The sequence below is a fragment of the Citrus clementina genome, unplaced genomic scaffold (assembly GCF_000493195.1).
Source record: "Citrus clementina cultivar Clemenules unplaced genomic scaffold, Citrus_clementina_v1.0 scaffold_5, whole genome shotgun sequence".
Taxonomy (NCBI): Eukaryota; Viridiplantae; Streptophyta; class Magnoliopsida; order Sapindales; family Rutaceae; genus Citrus; species Citrus x clementina.
In genome coordinates, this window is record NW_006262201.1 from 23,225,661 (window position 1) to 23,247,583 (window position 21,923).

Consider the following 21,923-nt stretch of genomic DNA (forward strand, 5'->3'; position numbering starts at 1 on the left):
TCCCATTTTGTTGCATAACTAAATTCTTTATAAACACAAATTAGAAAGCTACAAATAATACAGTAGCTTGAATTTATATGCTTTTATGATTATTTGATAATCTAGTGCTGACAATATGTGATGATAAACTTAGCTAGTAGTTTTATATTTATTTTCGTAGTTTCTTTAGCATTCACATTTTGATGAGTAAATTAAGGATTTCCAGATGAAGTACATAATCAGATTAATGCTAAGGAACTGAAGTTTGATTAATTGAAAACAAAAATAATAATGAAGGTAATTACGAAAATGAACAATGCAGAAGTAGTCCCTATAGTATTTCTAAATTTTCTCTTGGGGTTCCTTAGTATTCCTTAATATTTTTAAAAGATGACATGACGATCTTTGAGTTGACAAATCTAGGCCTGCTGCTTAGTACCCTTCCAACATTTCAAGTACTAGATGTTTTACTGAGAAAATGACAAGATCATTTATCAAATTTCTTGCGCATATATACATATGCATACAAGAAATGGGAATCAGAGTGATTATAAGACCTTGCAATGAGACAATAATACATCATCAAATTTAAAAATACACAAGAAATTTGTGACGTATATATAACAAAAGACCTCTCATTGAGTTATACATATTGAGAATAAAATGTCAAAATGCAGACAAAGAGCTTATACAGAAAATGAATAAACCGTCTTTGAACTTCCGATGGTCAAACAAAGGAAACAGGCAGGATATAACACACACTATCATAGATGTAGCGACACGATGAAGTAAATCACATGAAGATGGAAAGGGGAACCCCTCACAGCATAAAATTTGAATAGAAGGGGGAAAAAGGCTTCATTTCAAATGTTGCACAGAAGAAGAGTGACTTGAATCTCCATCAGTATCCAGACATTCTGCAAACACAGTGCTGAGAATTTTAACAAGAATAACAGACAAAATATTGTGCTCTCTATACTTTCACAAAACTAGACCAAATTAGTTCCCTTTTTGGTTTGTGAAAACTTGATATTTTTTAAAATTCTATCCAATGCTTTCAAACAATATTTCCACAATATAGTTGTTCATAGCTAACCTTTGATGGTTTAAGGATTTGTTGTAGGCATAATGGGCTAATTAGATTTTTTTTTTTATCCGATGAATGCTATTCAGCTGTTCTTAATTATGTGTTCATAGGCAAGACCATTTTCTTAAGTACTTTCGTTGCCTTCCAAGTTTCCAAAGAACAAACAGAGCACAAACAAATATAACGGAACAGCAATGATGGCAATAAATAATTGGCAAAGAAAGAAAGAAAAAAGTTTGCATGATTTCAAGGAATTGTAAAATCTGAAGACTTTCAACAGGAATTATAAAATCTGAAGACTTTCAACATGCAAGTGTTGCCCCTTTTGATGAAATTTCATCATAAAATGCTTGCAAAGAATTATAAAATTTTAGAGAACAAGCGAACTCTCAAACAAAATACTCAAATTAAATTAAATTAGACCAAAAGACACTCAATGACGCAAAATCTGCCCATAAAAGCCTGAACAAATCATGAAAAGTGCATTCCATATTGACAGTAAACCAAGTGACCGATTCTAAATAATTGAGATGAAATTGTGAAACAACCCACGAGATCAAATAAATAAAATAAGAATTAATTACCAGCTTTGACTTTCTTCTCCAAATTCGCAACTCCAAGACATAAGAAGCCAATGAAATTAGTCGTAACCCATAAAGTACGACGACGACCCCGCCAATAGCTGAAAATAAAATACTTATTCATCAATTTAAACTAACTTTATAACAAATATCTTATCGATATTTTATTTAAAAAAAGCAAATTTGTAAAATTTTTCCATGGGAGATAGAGAGTAATATGTATATCCGTACCTTTTCAGCATGTAATTGTTGTATGGTTGTGTTAAGATCATTATTTGCCCAACGGCGTTGATCCTCTTACTCTCCATACGAGACGTTTACTCTCGGAGGCGTGTTTGATTCTCCTGAAGTGAAAGTCTTCATCTTGGGACAACCAATCACTTCTAGATATTCCAGAGATGGGAATTTGAAGGTGTAATTGGCAGAGCAGAAACTTGTGAGACTGTCTAAATCGCACAGAATCAACGCCTTCAATTTGCTGAAAACAATCTCTTCTATGTCAACTCCTTCTTTGTCATTTATTACCACCTCTGTCATTGCTCTGCATCCATATACTTGCACTGATACGAGTCGCACCAGAGTTTTTGCTGTGGAGGATGTTACGAAGTGTATCAATTCCTTGCAACCGACAGCTACCAGTTTTGTTAGGTTCCGAAAAGATACCGATGATGATGGCAATAGACTTAACAGATTTTGACAATGATATACTTTTAGAATTTCAAGATATTGAAAAATGGAGTCAAGTTTGGAGTCTTGTTTACATAGCTGCTTCAGATGATTAAGGTGGCCCAGCTCTATACATTTTATCATTGCCAACTTCCTCAAACGTTTCTCTAAGCATCCTTCCGTTGAAAATAGCTCTTCGTATGAACAATGATACAGTAAGAGTAATTCGAGATTGTGAAATCTCTCAAGTACATTCCTGATTGGAAAACAAGCCGAGTCATCATAAGTTATGTCTAGTTTTTTAAGACTGCCAAAAAGGTGTTGAGGGAAATCGGCGTCCAAAATCATCTTCACATCTTTTCCGCTTAACGCCAGTGACTCCAAGTTGGGTAAGATCTGATCATTATCAATCACGTAGTAACTAATCAGTCAGTTGATGTTCTCTCCAATAATTTTGAGTAATCCAATCATATGCAGCGACCTTATAGTACTTGTTGTAGATTATATATATTTTACCAAAAAAAAAAAAAAAAGAAAGGAAAAATTGAATTAGTGATAAAATTCATTCTAGGGGCCGTTGAATTAGTGATAAAATTGAATTAGTGATAAAATTCGGTTATATTTTTCAAAGTCAAAAGTCGCTAATGATCTAATTGATAAGAAATCTAGAAAGCGGCTTCATACCTTTTTGAACAAGAATAGGGGCCGTTGTGCAGGAATACCAAGTTGATCATCCTCATTATTTTGTGATGAATCTGCAGCGAATGTCTTCAATTTGTCACAACCAGACACCACTAAAATTTTTAGTGCAGGCCATTCCGAAGTAAGCATTCCATGGTATAAACATTTAAGTTCTGGTAGCTCTTGGAGTATAAGAGTGGTCACCCGTTGAAAGACAAAACGAGGGGTCACATGATCTACTCTGTCTTCCGAAATGATCTCTTGCAAACCCCTACAATTCACTATCTCTACTTGTTGGAGATGCTCAAAGCTTTGAATCATAGAAACTAAAAATATGTATTTCAATTTGTTACAGTGGCACACAATCAATCGTGTTAAACTTTGAAAGCGAGGAAGCATGACCGGACGATGATTGTAATGCCAAATCTTGTCGACATTAATTTCAGATATCTCCAAAGCCTCCAAGTTAGGCAAGCCTACCTAAAAAAATATTAATTTCTTGTTAGATCCAACATCCATATGAGAAGGACTTATTGAAATTTTCTTCTTTGATTGCAGATTAATAATTCAAGTCAAAATCAATTTCCAACTGACAGCTGAGTATGCATTCTAATTCATATTACTTGTTAAGAGCTCAATTAGTGAGTGCGTGAGATTCTTTTTATCTTTTTTTTTTCACTTTCTTTCAATTCTTTAAATGATTTAATTATTTTCCACGTATGACATCAAAAGAGAATGCACAATAGCATAAAGAAAGTGTTAGCCTACGCACCTTGCCGTTGAAAAGCAGGGTTTCCAAATTGATTTCGTTGGAGCAAGAACTTGTCAATTCCTCTTGCAGCCCTTGTCTGTTTAGTGATGCTGAAGGAGTCTTCAATTTACGGAAAAAAGTTGTAACCTCTGGAAGATTTCCTAAACTCAAAGATCTTAATTGAGCCAACTCTATCTTCTCAGTAGCATTATTGTTGTCAACATCAGCTTCTCCCCCAGTTGCAAAAATCTCTTTCATCTTGCTGCAATTAATAACTGCAATTCTCTCAAGTCTTGGAAGGCATTTTGCAGTGGAGAGCCAGAAGATATTACTCAACTCATTACAATTTTCTACTTTTATTGTTTTGAGTTTATTGAAAGACTCTACTTTGAGTCGATCAATGCATATCCTCTCCATGTTGATCAAATTGTGAAGAGTCAGCGACTCCAAAAGAGGAAAGGCATCACAAGCGACCATCTCCATTGAGTCGACAATACAAAAGAAGTCAGGATTATTTTGAACCCAGAGAAGCTTCAATTGTGGTACGCCCTTTGTGTCCAAATCGAAAAGAACATTTTTGACACCTTGTAGCTTGTCCAACAATAAGTATTCAACGTTATTGATGGCCTGCAATTTCATGGAGCAAATGTCCATAAAATCAAGCTTGAGCTTCAACTCTCTTAAACGCTCATGATTATTGTTGATCAAAAAGTGCGACCGACTGCGAAACCAATCTTTTGTAACAGGCAAGGAAGCCATGAATGACTTATTTCCAATAGATATTTTGAACCTTTTGAGCTTTCTGGCCAAAAAGCCTTCCGGTAAAATACTGTCATTTTTAACATCAACACTTCGGGAATGTCATTAATAATACTATCTTTTAAAAAAATTGCAGGATATTTTTTTAATGCATCTGCATCTGGCCATTTCCACAAATGCAATTTTGTCACGACATGCAATTGAAATGGCAACATCGCGAACAACATCATGCATGGAAAATAATTTACTGCTACCATCCTTAAGCAACAAACAAGAGTCTCTTAGTTGATTGACCCATGCATCTAATTTGTTATGTGCATCTTCTAGTTTATGGACACTTTCAAATGCACCCAAGCCCACGCTATATTTGAACAAGTCCATAATTGAAGTTGGTGTAATTAGACTACACAGTAAAAAAGTTTTCTTGAGTTGCTCACCTCTTAAGTACTTGTAACTCAGCTCAATTGTTGAGTATGCCTCTACTGGTACTCCTCCGTCGAAGCTTGCCTCTGAAGGCGTTTGGAGTTCTTGCAAGGCGTTTTTCCACACAGGCAGCTCTTTGTTTCTCAGTGCCTTTGCTACTGTGGTTAGGGCAATAGGCAAACCTCCACATGCCTTGGCTACACTTGTTGCTGTAGATTTTAACTCACGATTTTCAACATAATTACCAGCCATTATCTTGAACAATCTCCAAGCTTCTTGCTCATTTAGAATGCAAATCAAGAAGTTATTTTCATATCCCATACTTAACGAGACATTACGATCCTTTGCTGTTAATAATAATTTGCATCCTCTATGATCATCGCCAAAAGGAATTCCAACAGTCTCTAAATCAAGATATTTCCAGATTTTGTCCAGAATCACAAGGATCTTCTTATGATTCTTCAATCGTTCATAAAGTTTACTAGCTCTTCTAGATTCAGCCTCCTCGGACAACTCCAGACCTAGTTTCTCTGCAATTTCCCCTTGAATCTTTTTTATGTCTGGAGTTTGGGAAACCTCTGAAAAAACCACCTGATCAAAGAGTTTCTCTTCACTGGCTTGCCTTGCAAACTCCTTCACCAGTGTTGTCTTTCCAATGCCGCCCATGCCGTATACCCCAACGATGCTGACATTGACATCAGTCAATGCATCTTGTATAGACTTCAGAGTAGAAAGTCTTGATTTAAAGGCCTCATAACCTTTGTTAGACTTTAGCCATACCTCCTCCACAATGGTACGGTAGAAAATTTGATCATCAAATCTCCTAGCTTCTTCTTTGAGTTCAACAAGGGCCTTCACCTCTGTTTCTGCTTTCTTGCTAAGCTGATAGCGGGTCTTCAAATTAGGACACAAGCCCTTGAAACATCGCTTACTTGTTGTCTCCCCATCTTCAATGAATTTGGATGCCTGCTCAATGGTGTTGTTCGCACTAACCAGCTAGTTCTCAACCTTCTCTTCAATCTTTTCTCCTTTTCTTTCAGCCTTAGAAACTCTGTGCTGAATGCTCTTACTTTCATCCTTGAGCTTGTCTATTTCTGCCTTGAGATTCTCAAAGTTGGCTTTATAGTTACGCAAATAACCAAGTTGGTGTTCTGTTGGAGGAGCGAAGCATTTCACAACTTCTAACAGAACAGTAACAATGCTTTCCACCATCTTCGATCCTCTTTTTTTCAAAGTTCCGAAATGAAAATAAACGACGAGCGAAACACAGAGAGAAAGAGAGGCAAAAAAAAAAAAAAAAAAAAAAAGAAAATGAAACAACAAAGATGACAAGTGTATCTGTTTGTGGAAGCGGAGAAATCAAAGAAAGCTTAAAAACTGTTGTGAATCTGGTGAGAAGATGGAAACAAGGAAAAGGTTTCTAGTTCAAAAGTGATTGAATTGATATAAGGAATGATTTAGATAATAGAGGAAAAGTGAATCAGTCAAAATAACTTATGTATTGACCAGAAGAAAGATGCAAACAATATTGGAGACAACAACAACGCTATGTGTTGTGCGCAGAATGCGGAAACAAGTGCACTGAATAATCACAGAAAAATAAAGGACACAAGAATTACATGGTTCGGCAATATGCCTACGTCCATGGGAACAAGAGAAAAATAATTGTATTATTAACAATTATAGTACAAATTTGAGTAAAGAAATCTCACTTTCCCATAACCCAAATACACCAGTACTCTCACACACACTCTCCAATTGCTCACACTCTCACAACTCTCAAAACCTTAGAAACTTATACGCTTAACAATTTAGGGATGATTTACAAATGAAGAATGCATCTATATTTATAGCAAAAAACGTTGCACTATTGCACCATCCGCTTTGCAATTTGTCAATTCTCCTATCTGTCAATTTGACAAATTTTACTAACCTTTTTCATTTTTCTTCATTTGGTGCAGGATTGTCAAAAGTCATATATTCTACAGCTTGCAATTTTGGTGCCGACTTTGAAAAACAAAAGCAATGCATGTGGCTCACTTTTATTTTTCAACCAATTTGAAAAAAACTCTTTGACTTTTCAACAATTCTCCACCTCGGCGAAGATTTGTTCAAATCTGAGCCGACTACCAACCAATCATCATCCCCAAAGTGGCTGCATCTCTGTGACTGCCTACGTACCCAAAATTTGGGATCAAGCCAACCGTAGTTTAAAATTTCCGAAGGACATATCTTAACACAATCGAAGGATTTGAATTAGTTTCAAGCAATGTTGAAACTTAACTCCAGAAACTACCTTCGTCAACATATCTGATGGATTATCTTTGGTATCGATCTTTCTCAACAACACAACACCGCTCTCGATAATCTCTCTCACATAATGATATTTCACATCTATGTGTTTCGTCCGAGCGTGATATGTTTGATTCTTCGCAAGGAATATCGCACTTTGATTATCACAGAAGACCGCAATGTTCTCTTGGATTACTCCTAAATCACCTAACAAGCCTTTCAACCAGAGAGCTTCTTTTACAGCTTCAGTTACTGCCATATACTCTGCTTCCATAGTGGACAAAGCAATTATCGATTGTAGAATCGACCTCCAGCTAACCGGACCTCCACCCAATGTGAATACGTAGCCCGTTGTTGATCTTCGCTTGTCAAGGTCTCCAGCGAAATCAGAATCACAATACCCAACACATTGTTGACCACAATCATTCTTGAACAATAACCCAACATCAACTGTCCCATACAGATATCGGAGAATCCACTTTACTGCAAGCCATTGATTTATACCCGGATTGTGCATGTATCTACTAACCATGCTCACTGCTTGAGATATATCAGGCCTTGTACATACCATAGCATATATAAGACTACCCACAGCACTAGCATATGGAACACGAGCCATATAATCGCGCTCCTCTTGAGATCTAGGACATAAAGAAGAGCTTAATTTGAAATGAGGAGCTAAAGATGTACATACTGGTTTAGTTTTGTCATCCATGCCTAATCTTTTTAGCACTTTCTTCAAATAAGACTTTTGAGTCAACCATACGCTCCCATTCTTCTTGTCTCTACGAATCTCCATCCCAAGTATTCTCTGTGCATCACCCAAGTCTTTCATCTTGAACTCAGAAGCTAGCTGCTTCTTTAATCTTTCGATCTCATCTCTATTCTTCGAAGATATAAGCATATCGTTGACATAGAGTAACAAATAGATAAAAGCTTTATCTAGTAGTCTTCTAAAGTAAACACAATGATCGTGTTCGCTTCTAGTGAATTTCTGCCCTTGTATAAATTGATCAAATCTTTTGTACCACTGCCTTGGCGATTGCTTCAGTCCGTACAAAGATTTAATCAACCTACACACATGATTCTCCTTTCCAGCAACTTTGAAACCACAAGGCTGAATCATATAGATTTCCTCCACTAAATCTCCATGTAAGAACGTCGTCTTAACATCCAATTGAGCCAACTCTAACTCATATTCTGCAAGTAAGGTAAGTAGGATACGAATGGAAGTATATTTTACAACTGGAGAGAAAACTTCATTATATTCAATACCTTCCTTTTGAGCAAAACCTTTCGCCACGAGCCTTGCCTTGTATCGAGGAATTGATTGCTTCAGAGATCCTTTCTTCTTGGTGTAGACCCATTTATTCCCAATAGCCTTTTTTCCTTTTGGTAACTTTACAAGTTCCTATGTCTGGTAACTTTACAAGTTCCCATGTCTGGTTTTGATGGAGAGATTTCATCTCTTTTTCCATGGCTAACTTCCATTGATCACTTTCACTGCCGCGTAATGCTTCACTGAAAGTGTTGGGGATGTCATCATCAATAACTAGAAGTGCATAGGCTACCACCATGTATTTAGTAAGCCATCCGGGTTTCTTTATCTCCCTTCTTGGCCTCCTTATTGCTATAAAATCATCATTATCTACATCATAAATTGTTTCTTCATTTTGTGGGACATCAGAAGAAACAACCTCTTCTTCAACTGTAGGTGTCACCTCCATAGTTGAACCCTTCTTTGATGTAGAATTAACTGGTACATATGAAGTTGCATCAAACTTCACCCGCTGCAATACCTCTTTGGTCTTGTTCTCCACCTACTGAGAACTTGAAGCTTTCATCATTAAAGCTTCATCAAATGTGACATCTCTGCTACACACAAACTTTTTGTCTTCGAGATTCCAAAGCTTGAAGCCCTTTACTCCATCTTTGAATCCCACAAAGATAGCTTTTCTAGCACGAGGATCCAGTTTACCATCTTTGACATGATAATAAGCTGGACACCTGAATATACGAAGGAAATCATAGTCTTGTGCATGCTTTCCAGACCACATTTCCATAGGAGTTTTACCTCTAATTACAGTAGAAGGAACTCGGTTTATCAAGTGACTTGCATAGCTCACAGCTTCAGCCCAAAACTTTTTATCTAAACCAGCATTAGATAATATACACCGTACTTTCTCCAGTAAAGTACGATTCATGCGCTCAGCCACACCGTTCTGTTGCGGAGTATGTCTCACCATGAAATATCTTTTAATACCCTCGTTCTGGCATACTTGCAAGAATGGATCAGAAGTATATTCACCCCCATTATCATATCGTAATACTTTGATCTTTCTGCCAGTTTAAGTCTCTACCAATTTCTTCCATTTCACGAAAATCTCTAGAACATCATCCTTTGCTCGCATGGTGTACACCCACACACGTCTAGAGAAATCATCAACAAATGTAACAAAATAATGGCTTCCACCAATTGATGCAGTCTTGGTTGGTCCCCATACATCACTATGAACATATGCAAGGATCTCACGAGTATCGTGATTAGCCGTACCAAACTTGACCCTTGTTTTCTTGCCTACTACACAATGCTCACAGAAATTTAATTTACAGGTTTTGGGACCTTTTAAGAGTCCGTGCCTCATCAGAGTTTGCAAGGACTTCTCTCCAGCAGTCACAGTCGTACATGCCATAGCTTGGTGGTGTCACTGTGCGCCTCAACAACATTTGCTTCATCAATTGTACCTCCCTTCAAATAGTACAGATTATGACGCCGAACCCCTTGTAGAATCACCATAGCCCCATGTGTAAACTTCATTATACCATCTTTAATGGTAACCTTGTAGCCTTTACCTTCCAAAGTACCCACAGAAATTAGATTTTTCTTGAAAACTGGAATAAATCTAACCTTTTTGAGTTCTCTGACCGTTCCATCAAACATTTTGAGCTGAATTATTCCTATCCCCATTGTGCGACAAGGTTGATCATTCCCCATCACAACTGCACCAGATTCCAGATTACGAAAACCCGTAAATCATTCCTTAATAAGACACAAATGATAGGTTGCTCCAGTATCAAGTATCCACTCGCTCGAATTAGCTACATATACTACAGGAGTAATACTTAGTGAATAATCAGAGTCTTCATCTTTCCATGCCATGTTTGCTGGTGCTGGTTTCTTCCCATCTCTCTTTTGAACCTTTGGCCAATCTTTCCTCCAATGGCCATTTTCATGACAAAATGCACACTCATCTCGAGCTATATTTCTGCTTCTCAATTTGGATCGAGAATTTTTTCCACCAAGCTTTTTCTTTTTCTCCATCACCCAATCTTTACTCACCAAAGCTTCAAACGATACTCGTTCAGAATTTTTATCATTATTCTGCATCTCCAAGTTAGTCAATGTTGTGCAAACATCTTTGAAGACGATCACACTCTTCCCGTATATCAAGGTAGTCACAAAATGACTATATTCCTCTGGTAGTGAGTGTAACAAAATTATAGCTTTGACTTCATCCTTAATATCTTCATCGAGATTCTTCAAATCAGCAGGTAACTTTTCAAATCTTGAGATATGATCGTGCATTGACACCCCATGCTTCATTCGAAAGCCATATACTTGGCTCATTGTATAAAGACGATTTTCAGGACTTTTCAGCAGGTACTTCTCCTCCAATGTACGCCACAAAGTCACCGCACACTCCTCATCTTTCACCAAGTATTTCACCTCCTTGGTCAAACAAGATCTGATCTGACCACAAGCTTTCTCGTTCATACGATCCCAAATTTCTTCATCATACAAGTGTCTTTTATTTTTCAGAACAACATCGAGATCGATTTGAATAAGGACATCCATAACTTCGCGCCTCCACATGCCGAAGTTGATTTTCCCATCAAATTTTTCAACATCGATCTTCTGGCCTCCTATAACAGGTGCTGAGTAGGGATTTGACAAATCTCGCCTCCCACTTGAACTGTCTCCTGAAATAGTCTCGGTAGATCTCTCCTTACTTCTGGAAGTTTCACCTTCTACCATTTTCTCAACGAACTATTTCCACTTGAAAAACAGCCTCTGTGATGTTAATTTCGCATGAATAAATGCACCAGGAAAGTTCCCAGGAAACTGGATGGGAACTCGGTCCCAATTAAAAACCAAAATCCTTAGACGCTTATTGCCTTGTTGACAGAACTTTCCTAGACATGCAAAAAGACACACTACTTACAATAGACTGTCTCCTAAATACAAATGGCCGTCTCAACCGTATTCGTGAACAGTACCGTATGTGAACAATACCGTATACAAGAATAGTACCATATGTGTGAATAGTATTGTATATGTGAACACTTCCGTATATTAGAATAGTATCGTTTACGTGAACAGTACCGTATCCCCCCAAGTACGAACCTTCGGCTCTGATACAACTTGTTGTGCGCGGAATGCGGAAACAAGCGCACCAAATAATCACAAAAAAATAAAGGACACAAGAATTACGTAGTTCGGCAATATGCCTACGTCCACGGGAGCAAGAGAAAAATAATTGTATTATTAATAATTATTTAAGTACAAATTTGAGTAAAGAAATCTCATTTTCCCAGAACCCAAATACACCCAGTACTCTCACACACACTCTCCAATTACCCACACTCTCATAACTCTCAAAAGTTTAGAACTTATAAGCTTAACAATTTAGGGATGATTTACAAATGAAGAATGCATATCTATTTATAGCAAAAAACATTGCACTATTGCACCATCCGCTTTGCAATTTGTCCATTCTCCTATCTATCAATTTGACAAATTTTGCTAACTTTTTTCATTTTTCTTCATTTGGTGCAGGATTGTCAAAAGTCATATATTCTACAGCTTGTAATTTTGGTGCCGACTTTGAAAAACAAAAGCAATGCATGTGGCTCACTTTTCTTTTTCAACCAATTTGAAAAAACTCTTTGACTTTAATTTCAACAAATAGAGATGGAGAAAAAGAAATATCTTCACACGGTGGAAGTACAAAGGGTAGATATGGAACCAAACAGAGACAACAACAGGCCACAACTAGATTGGGAATGGAGAGAAACAAATTAACAAAGACTGGAGATTACAACAGAACAGATGCCAAGAGAAAAGGGTTTCTTCATCCAGTGAAATTCAAGTGAGTTGACAGCAAAAGGGAGCATATGTGTTTCTTGATTGAGAACGAGTGCAAAGGATGACTTTTTAATGAGGTTCTGAAGCTGACGGATAACGATTTGCTAAAATTTTGAGAAAGTTATATATTTCGTAACTTCAACAAGTGAAGAATAAAAGAATAATAGTTCGTCATCTTCACAATGAAGATCATGGCCGAGATTAAAAGCTAAAACTAGTCCATTTGAAAAGCCAAAGTTCAAGTTCCTTGGCTAAGTTCAGAAGTGAAGCAAAGAATAAATAAATAAAGATCAAGGGATGGGAATAAAGTCACCCCCAGACAGTTGCAGAAAGATTATTATTTGGTAAGTGTAGTTGATTATTAGTACAAAACAGAGTAGGTGAAACACATCCTTTCTATTTAGACTGATCAGCATCTAAAATTTTATGAATTATGAGTTGCATTTTACTTTGTACATTATGTTAACACATTTTAATTTAGCCAATTTTGCAATAAATGTTATTGATGTATTAAATAGAAAATGAATTGAATTCCACTCATCGTCATCTTGGCAAATCAAGTCAAAAAATAAAAATCCATATGCTTTTGTTAAAGTTAAAAGCTACATAAATAATATCACAGAAGCTTCTGCTAAGGTTCATGTGAAGTCACAGCTTTGATACTTGTAATACAAGGAGCACGGAGAAACCATAAACTTCAGTTTAGGTATATACATTGCTTGTCTTTCAAACTTGAATTGATAAGGGGGAAAAAATAATACTAAAGCAAACAGAAGGATCATTTAGTTGACAAAATTATTAGCTGATATGCATTAACAACTCCTATCCTATACTATCAGCCAGTAGGTTGTTGCTGCTTCCCGATTTTTAATGATGCGAACATCTCATACTTAGAAATAAGGGCGGAGCCTGGAGATTGATTTATAAGATAAGAAGCAACATTGTGTACAATATCAGATTTCCAATGTGAGAAAAATAAAATTGCGTTATAAAATTAATCCCACTAAGAAAGTGGTCTACGAAATTGCCACATTAAAAGAAATTTTTTCCATAAATTAAAATAAAATTAAATGAAAACTATTTTTCAGTAAAGTCAATTGCCCACGCTAGGCTAAGGCGTTTGTTTTTTTGTTTTTTTTTTTTTAAATCTGAATAGGTATAAATTTTTCGTAAGCATGAATGGGCTGAGTACAAATATATGAATGACATATTTATTTTTATTTTTCTTAATACCCGAATATAAGTGACATCTTATTTATCTTAAATATGGTTATTTGATATTTATATTTTTACAAATCAAAATAAAAAAAAAAAAGTAGTTAGATTTTATAGTTTAAGAAATAAATATATTTTATAAAAAAAAATTTAGAATATATATTTACTTCTTATTCAGACTTTTTTCTATTCAATAAAATTCACAAAAGTTACTTTTTCTATTCAAATGTAAATGCTTAAAAATCATATATAAGTTACAAAAAAAAATTTGGAAAAAGTCATAAATTAATAAAATTTCAGATTTTATATATTTAACTCCCAATGCAGATCCGTCCCTATTAGTGTTAGGAAATTGACTGGTGAATGTTGAGTGTTAGAAAATAGGAGAAAATCGTCATTTTACACTTCAAGTTTTACTAACATCCTTACTTTTACGTATTTAACCTTCTTGTGATTTAATTACGTGTTTTTTTATTTTAATTAAGTATTTTATGTATTTTAGTGGCATTATAGTCATTTCACAATGAACGAGAGATCAGACGGCAAAACGGACATCACTTTTGAACTCAGGACGGTCGAAAACCTTAGGAGGAGCATAAAAGGAAAAATGACACTGTTCATATGTACGGTACTATTTACATGTACAGTACTGTCTACGTTACTGTTCACGACACTGTTCACATAGACGGATCGATGATGTGGCATTGACCGATGATATGGCATTGACTGATGAGGTGTCACGATCTTGTTGGACTAAAATTCTTATGCACTGTTGATTGGTGACGTGGCAGCATGTTAGTGGACCAAAAATTGCGCGTACGGTACATGCATATACACAGGATTATTTTCAACCAAACCGCGTTACTGTTCAAGCCGGGTCAAACCGTGTTACTGTTCAAACCGCGTGGTCAAACCGCGTACTGTTGACTGATGACGTGGCGCAATCCTAAACGTCCAAACTGTTTTTAATCCGATGGCCATGATTTACTCAATGTATCTATAAACAAGATCCTTGTTTATGGCTCTGATACCATAAATCTTGTTGGTACGTGGCGTTGTTTTACCATAAACAAGGATCTTGTTGGTACGTGGCGTTGTTTTACCAGATCAATGCAAAAGTTAATCTGCCTTAGGGACCAGATCTGACTTAGAACAGATCAATATCCCGCATGTTCGGGTTTTCAGCCGATATACCACAAAGGCTCAACGATAGTACTAGATCTGGATCCCAGAAATAGTACTCTGATTGAATGGAGGGAGAAGAGAAATACAACTAAGGTCAGAGATCCGGTCTCTATGCCTTAGAGGATATGTAACAGTTTATAAAGAAATTTAAATAGACGTAAAATAAATTACAAAATTTAAAACATACATGCTTTATAAAATTAAAATATTAAACTTACATATTATTCTTGCTTGAATCCAAGAAACCTTTACGTTACAATATAGTTTTACAGAATAGGAAAGATGAGAAAGTTCGGAGACAGGAAAATTTCCTCCAAGTCTCTGATTTCTTTCCAGAGGAGAATACAAGAAGAAGTAAAAAAGAGAAGTGTCCTCCCCTTCTGCTCGAGGCCTCGATTTATAGAATCAGAAGTGCCTTGGTAGCTGCATCAGACCACTACTTGGAGAAACGTGCTTGTGGAGACAGCATCGTCTGCTTTATCACGTGGAGACAGCATCTTCTGCTTTATCACGCGGAGACAACATCTTTTGCTTTATCACGTGGAGACAGACATCTTTTGCTTTATCACGTGGAGACAGCATCTTCTGCTTTTTGAAAAGCGTTGACGTGGACCAAAAAGTGAAAATGAAAATACAAGGAAAAATACATAAATACAAATTATTTACATAATACTAAATGAACAATACATATGATAATTACTTTTTTTTTTAAATGGTAACTTTAAAAGTGCTTTATGGGAGAAAGAATCCCGAAACAATCATCTTTATTGTCGTCTCCCAGGGAAATGAATGGTTCAGCTTCTTCATCGGTAGAACCTGCTGCAGATGGTTCAGATCTTGAGGCAAGGAGGTGTTCTATAACTTGAAAATATTCGTTTTCAGTCTTTGCACTGGCCAAAAGAGATTGGGCTTTTGACCGTTGGGCTAAGAAAGTACTCTGGGTTTTAACATCTTGAATGCTTGGCGCGAGAAGGCCTTTTGAGGAGAGCCATTTCTGAACTGTGGCTACAGACAGCTTTGACTGTTCATCAAACTTTGACCACCATTTGACTTTAAAGGTTCTTTGTAGAATGAATTGGGCTTCCTGTTTGTGGTATTGGAAATTCCACATCCAGACCCAAGGAAGGAAAAAGTTTGTACAGAAACAAAGAAAAGGAGGAAACCTTTTCTCGGACTCTGAAGGAACATAATGGGCTTTAAAAATGTTTAAACAGTGAATGGCATTTGGAGTTAAAATATCGGGGCATGGCCCAAAATAATTCCACCACTGTTGGAACCAGTTTGGAAGACTCTGAACGGTTATTTTTGAATTAAAGAAAAATAACCAAGAATGGGTCTTTTTTGGGTTTTGAATAAAGAATGTGTTAAATCAGGCCTGTTGATAGTCCCAGTAAGAGAAAAATAAACAGTGGTTTAAACTCCGTTGGAAATTGGCAGGAAAGGTTTTTAGTTTGTGAAGTTCATCACCCCACTGTTTTGGACTCAAGACTTGTAATATGGTGGCTGTGGAATAGGCGGGTCTTTATGGGATTCACTGAGGAAGAAATGTTTGAATTTTACAGACTCAGTGTATTCCAGAATGCTTTGGTAGAAAGACTGGGGTTTTGTCAAATCCCAAGGTTTGAAAAACCAGCCTTTCGGAAAAATCTTTGAAATGGCTTGAAATGGATCAGAGTGATAAAATCCATCTTCTATAGATAAAACATTTTGATGATGGGTTTTATTAAACCAATCCGAAGATTTTTTAGGAAGATTTTGTTGTGAAACAATAATTTGAGAACTGGAACTTTCTCCAGAAAGAACTATATTTGAAGAGGATTTTGAAATATCTTTAGAAATAGTCTTTGAAACAGTTTTTTCTTCTTCAGGATTTTTAGAAAAAGCTTTATTTTGAGAAATGCTTTGAAGAGCTAATAAGAGTTCAGGAGAATTGGAAATGGAGTTCATCCATTCTTTTACCTGTACTTCCGAGGCGATAGCTTTAGAATGAGCTTCATGCTCCTCAACCATATCAATCCAAGATTTAATAGGCATGGCTGAGGATAAAATTTTGTCTTTAGGAGGAGTTGATAAAGATTCTTTAGAAGCGGGTTGAGGTGGAGGGTCTTTGAGGACACCTTTTCCTTTGTCTTTTTTGGGCGGCATTATCTGTTTTGAAGAAATTCCCTAGTTAGAAAGTCAGGGATAGAATTTGTATCTCCTTTAATAAAGTCAATATCAAAGTCAAAAACACTTAAAATAGTTTGCCATCGTGCAAAAATTTGTTTTGATGCAATGTTTTGAACACCTTTTTCTAAAACATGTTTTGCAGCTTTGCAATCTATCCTAAGTAAAAAATTTTGATTTAATAAATCACTTTGAAATTTGGATATGCATAAAACAATGGATAAAATTTCTTTTTTAATAGTAGAATAATTTTTCTGACATTCATTCCAATGAGCAGAAACATATTGAACTATTTGTTCTTTAGTACCATTCTTTTGTTTTAATATTCCTCCATAACCTAAATCTGAAGCATTGGTTTCAACAATTTTAGGTAATACAGGATTTGCAAGAAACAAACAAGGGATTTCTTTGACTGTAAGTTTTATTAATTTAACAACTTTAGTGTGTTCATCAGTCCAAACAACAGGGTGTTTCTTTAATCTATCATGCAACGGTTTTGAAATCCTATTAATGTTAGGACAGAAATCAAGAACATAATTCAAACTACCTAAAAATCTATGTAGTTGAGTTTTATCAAGAATTTTATCAGGGAATTTGTCGGCAAATGCAAGAGATCTTTCTATAGGTGTTATAGTACCTTTAGAAATATAATGACCAAGAAATCTAATTTTGGTCTGAAATAAAGAAACTTTAGAATTAGAAATAGCTAAGCCAGCTTTTCTAGTCGCAAACTAGAAAGTCTTTAAATGTTTGAAATGTTGATCAATAGACTGAGAAAAGATTAATACATCATCAATATAAACAATGCAAAATTCTGAAAAAGGATTATAAATATCATTCATTATCCTTTGAAATTCGGAAGGTGCATTTTTTAATCCGAATGGCATTACTGTCCATTCATACTGTCCAAAAGGAACAGTAAAAGCAGTTTTGTATCTATCTTTAGGATGGATTTGAATTTGCCAAAATCCTGATTTCATATCAAATTTTGAGAAAATGAAAGCAGAGTGCAGTTTTTGGAGTAAATCTTTTTTATTAGGTATGGGATCCCTAATCCATTTTAATGCTTTATTAAGAGGTTTGTAATTAATAACTAATCTAGGTGTTCCTCTTTCTATTTCAGAATTCTTATTGACATAGAAAGCGGCACAAGACCAAGGAGACCTAGATTTGACAATGAGTCCTTTAGACTCTAAATCTTTGATTTCGTTTTTACAGTGTTGTTCTAAGTCCATGTTCATTTGGATTGGACGAGCTTTAGTGGGAATTTGTCTTTCATCAAAGGAATTTTCATAAGGCAAATCAACCAAATGTTGTTTTCTATTCCAAAAGGCAGAAGGCAAATCAGCACATATTTCTTTTTCAACTAGGGTTTTATATTCAGAAATTTTTCTCTTTGAAAAATCATTTTGCAATTGGCTTTCAATTTTTTGTAAATTCAAGTCTTTTGTAAACAAACCAAGTCATTTTGTCTAGACTTGAGTAAAATATTGATTTGGTTCTGATAAACAGAACATGCTTTTACAATATTCAAATTTCTTGTTTTAGGTTTTTCAATAAAAGGAAAAAATAATTTTTTGTTTTTTGCGTTAAAAGATATACTATCATAATTGACAGTATAAGGAGTAATAAGGTTAATGAAAGGAGTTCCTAAAATAACAGTGTGATGTATGTCATTTGTTAGGACGAAGGAAGTCCTAAATTCAAAACCATTATTATAAATTGAGGCATCAACTTTAGATTTGACTTTTAACTTCGAGTTATTGGCGACAGAAAGTCTTTCATTGGTTTTCTCATGAAATCCTTTAGGGACAATATCTTCTCTAATGCAATTTAAATCGGCACCTGTATCAAAAAGGGCAATTGTGTCAATCTCAAAATCTTTAGAAAGAATTAAGGTGATTTTAATCAAATATTTTCTAGTGGTGATCTGTTTTAAAACAAAAAGGAAATCCTTGGGTAAAGATTCAATGTTTTCAAGGTTTTGTCCTTCATTATCACCATCGGATTCTGATTCTTTATTATAATTATCTTGTAATTGTTTTTGTAACAGAAGTTGGATGGTTTCAGAATCACTTTTCTGTTTTTCTTTCAAGTTTTTTATCTCAAGTTTGATTTCTTTTATCTCTTTTTGGAGATCTTGGATATTTGGTATTGTTTTCTTTATTTTCTTATTGTCAAGGATTTTTGTAAGATCATAAGTATTCTTTTTAATAGTAGGGGCTTTAGAGGTTTCTGCTTTATCTCCTAAATCTAAAGTTTTTAGGAGTTTATCAAGGTACTCTTTTTGAAGAGTATGGTCAGAAATGTGTTTAACTAACTCAAGAAAAGTTTCTTGATCTTTAGTTAACACATTAACTTTCTTAAAATAGGAATCTGTTTCAGCATCACTATTACTAGTTACAGATGTATCTGAGTCAAGTAATTCATCAATCTATAAGGGCTCACTATCTCCCGTCATGGAAGATTTAGAATCAGAAGATTCTACAAGTAAAGGGGCAACTTTAGAAAGTGTCTCTTCATCAAGACCAAGTTCGTGAAGTTTTGTATTTACTCTACAAAATTTCTTGGTGTGGCATTTTCTTCCACATTTAAAACATGTGGCTTCTTTGTAATTGAAAGGAGGTTTTGTTGTGGCCTTAGGATCCTTTCGTTTAGAGAAGCGAGGCTTCCTATAAAATTTCGAAGGTTTTTTATAGGAAGATTCCCTAAAATCCGGAAAAGCTTTTTTACGATTCTTAGAATTGTAATGTTTTTTGTAAGGTTTTGTAGAACATTTACCATTACAATCCCTGGAAGTAGAGGCTTTAAAAGGATCATAGTTAAACTGTTTACAGAAACTGCCTAATTCTTGCTTAGATTGTCTAAGCTCCCATTTTAGACGCTTCTGTAATTTCATATCTTGGCAAATCTTTAATCCTTCTTTATTGACAAAACTGACCAATTCACCATAGGTGAGTTCATCATATGGAATACGGTTGTCATAAAGAGCTTTAATGGAATTCCTAACTTTTTCTCCTAAGAGAGTGGGTAAACCAGCAAGGAATTTTTCTTTCCAAGTAACATGGTTTGCATCATCTCGGAGAAAAAGTCTAGTGAAGAAAGTGGTTTTATAACTTTGGAATTCACTAAGTTTCCTACATCTTAAGTTGTGTAGTAACTCAGCATTTTTATCTCTAAGGTGTGAAGGATCACCTATGAAGTGTAGAGAAATAGTAAGGATCAGGGTAGCTACAGCATCTTGAATAGGGCTATTGAATTCATCACAGATAGGTGCTCCATTTTCATCTGTTTAAATAGCATTAAGAATATCTAATTGTTGTTGTTTGGTGAGAAGATGATCCCACCAGCCTTTAAGTTGACCAGTAAAACCAGCAATGAGGATCTCTGCAATAGCTTTGTCAGAGGTTCCTGACTGGGTTTTATAAGCATTAGCTGCCATGGTCATCTGTTGCAACAATCCTAAAATATTATATTCGGACATACTATCAATGTTCCACTCATAGACAGAGGAGGCATTAAATCGTGATTGGTTTAATGCGCTTGGTCTGTTGTCTATGGCTAAGTCAGGAGGAGAATTGATAGTAGGAAGGGCTAATTCCCAATGAATTTTATTGGCGTTATGAATAGGTTCATTTGTAAAGGCTTCTATATCTAAAGAGGCTATAGACACTTGGTCTTGTTCAAGTACACCAATTTTGCTAGATTGGGCACTATCAGGAGCTATTTGTATCTTACTAGATGCAGAAGAAGAAGCTTCGATCCTATCTAGTTGTTCTCTAATGGCTTTAGCAAAATCTGATTTTGACTCATGGGCAAGCTTTTGACTAGTTTTCGAAACTTGGAAGGGTTTGAAAATAGGCTCTTTAAGCCTTTTGTCAATATCCGATTTTGATGAACTAATAGGGGAAACAACTATTGTTGACTTTTGGAATTGGTTTTCTATTCTAGTCAACTGCTTTCCTATTGTATTTAGGTTAGTATTACAGAAATTATTCTGTTGGATAATGTTACCTAAATTAGTCTCTGGATCATTAGTTTTATGGATTTTATAAGGTGAGGCTTTAATTTGGACAGGAGGTTCACCATGGTCAATGGTCAGACTCCTAAGAGGTGGATGCTCAGATTCTATAGTTCTGTCACTGTCAGAAAGATTCCACTCAGTGATCTTTTTTCTAACTGTGATCGGGTTAGATTCTTTAAAAGGATATGTAATGTTATTATCAGAAGCATACATAGTCAACAGAATGTATAGAAGAGCTAGGTATATCCGATGTGGAAAACCTAGGTTGACTTTTTACAGGTTGGAAAGGAAGATTTATAACAGAGGGAAGTTTTGAGAATTTTCTCTCTAAAGAGGCGATACTAGAACTTGAATCTTTATCAGAAAACCTAGATGATGTGGACCTTCTAAAATATAGTTTGACTTTACCATCAGAATATTGAGTCACATTTTGTAACACTGTATTTGGTTCAAGTTGTTTTGGAATCACTGGTTCAGTGGCTCCTTCAAGAATCCATTCTTCTGGAAGATTGACATCTTTCCATTGGATTGGTTTGGGAACAACAGTGTTGGCTTTAGACAGGTCAGTCTGCAAGAGAAGAGTCTCATCTCTTTTTGACTGAAATTTATGTTGTGTATTAAACGCAGAATTCATGGCTTTGTATGAAATTTTGATAATTAAGGCAACTGGGACAGATCCCTCAATCATGTGATAATTATGGGTTTTGATTTGTAAAATCATGCTTTTCAAAATGTTTTTGTCTTTTAAAGAAATTGTTATGTTCGGGTAACAGCTAAATGAGATGGGACCTTTACAAAGACTTGATTCTATACTACTTAATAAAGAATCATCAAAAGAGATGAATCGCCCATCTCTTAGGATAGCAAGAATAGAGGTATTAAGACCTTCTTTAGTTAAGGGTTTTATGCCAACTTGTATTAAGCCGATGTGAACATAATTAAAGTTCTTTTCTTTTAGTTTCTTTAAA

The 21,923-nt window shown here is 35.4% G+C and overlaps 1 protein-coding gene across 1 annotated transcript; it reads right to left on the reverse strand.

Moving 5' to 3' along the window:
* Positions 1–1,944: 1,944 nt before the first annotated feature.
* Positions 1,945–6,139, reverse strand: LOC112098041 (probable disease resistance protein At4g14610). The gene is made up of 5 exons (XM_024183642.1): positions 5,936–6,139; positions 4,942–5,893; positions 3,767–4,560; positions 2,998–3,474; positions 1,945–2,709 (listed from the first exon to the last, which is right to left on the reverse strand). Exons 1-5 carry the CDS (start codon positions 6,137–6,139, stop codon positions 1,945–1,947), a joined length of 3,192 nt encoding a protein of 1,063 aa, XP_024039410.1.
* Positions 6,140–21,923: the final 15,784 nt, after the last annotated feature.

Excerpts from the sequence above, each read along its gene's own strand:
- LOC112098041 (XM_024183642.1), bottom strand. The coding sequence starts at position 6,139 with ATGGTGGAAAGCATTGTTACTGTTCTGTTAGAAGTTGTGAAATGCTTC. Across the intron at positions 4,561-4,941 it reads GAGTTACAAGTACTTAAGAG|GCTTTTTGGCCAGAAAGCTC; the intron begins GTGAGCAACTCA and ends TTTTACCGGAAG. Across the intron at positions 2,710-2,997 it reads CCCTATTCTTGTTCAAAAAG|ATCTTACCCAACTTGGAGTC; the intron begins GTATGAAGCCGC and ends GATAATGATCAG.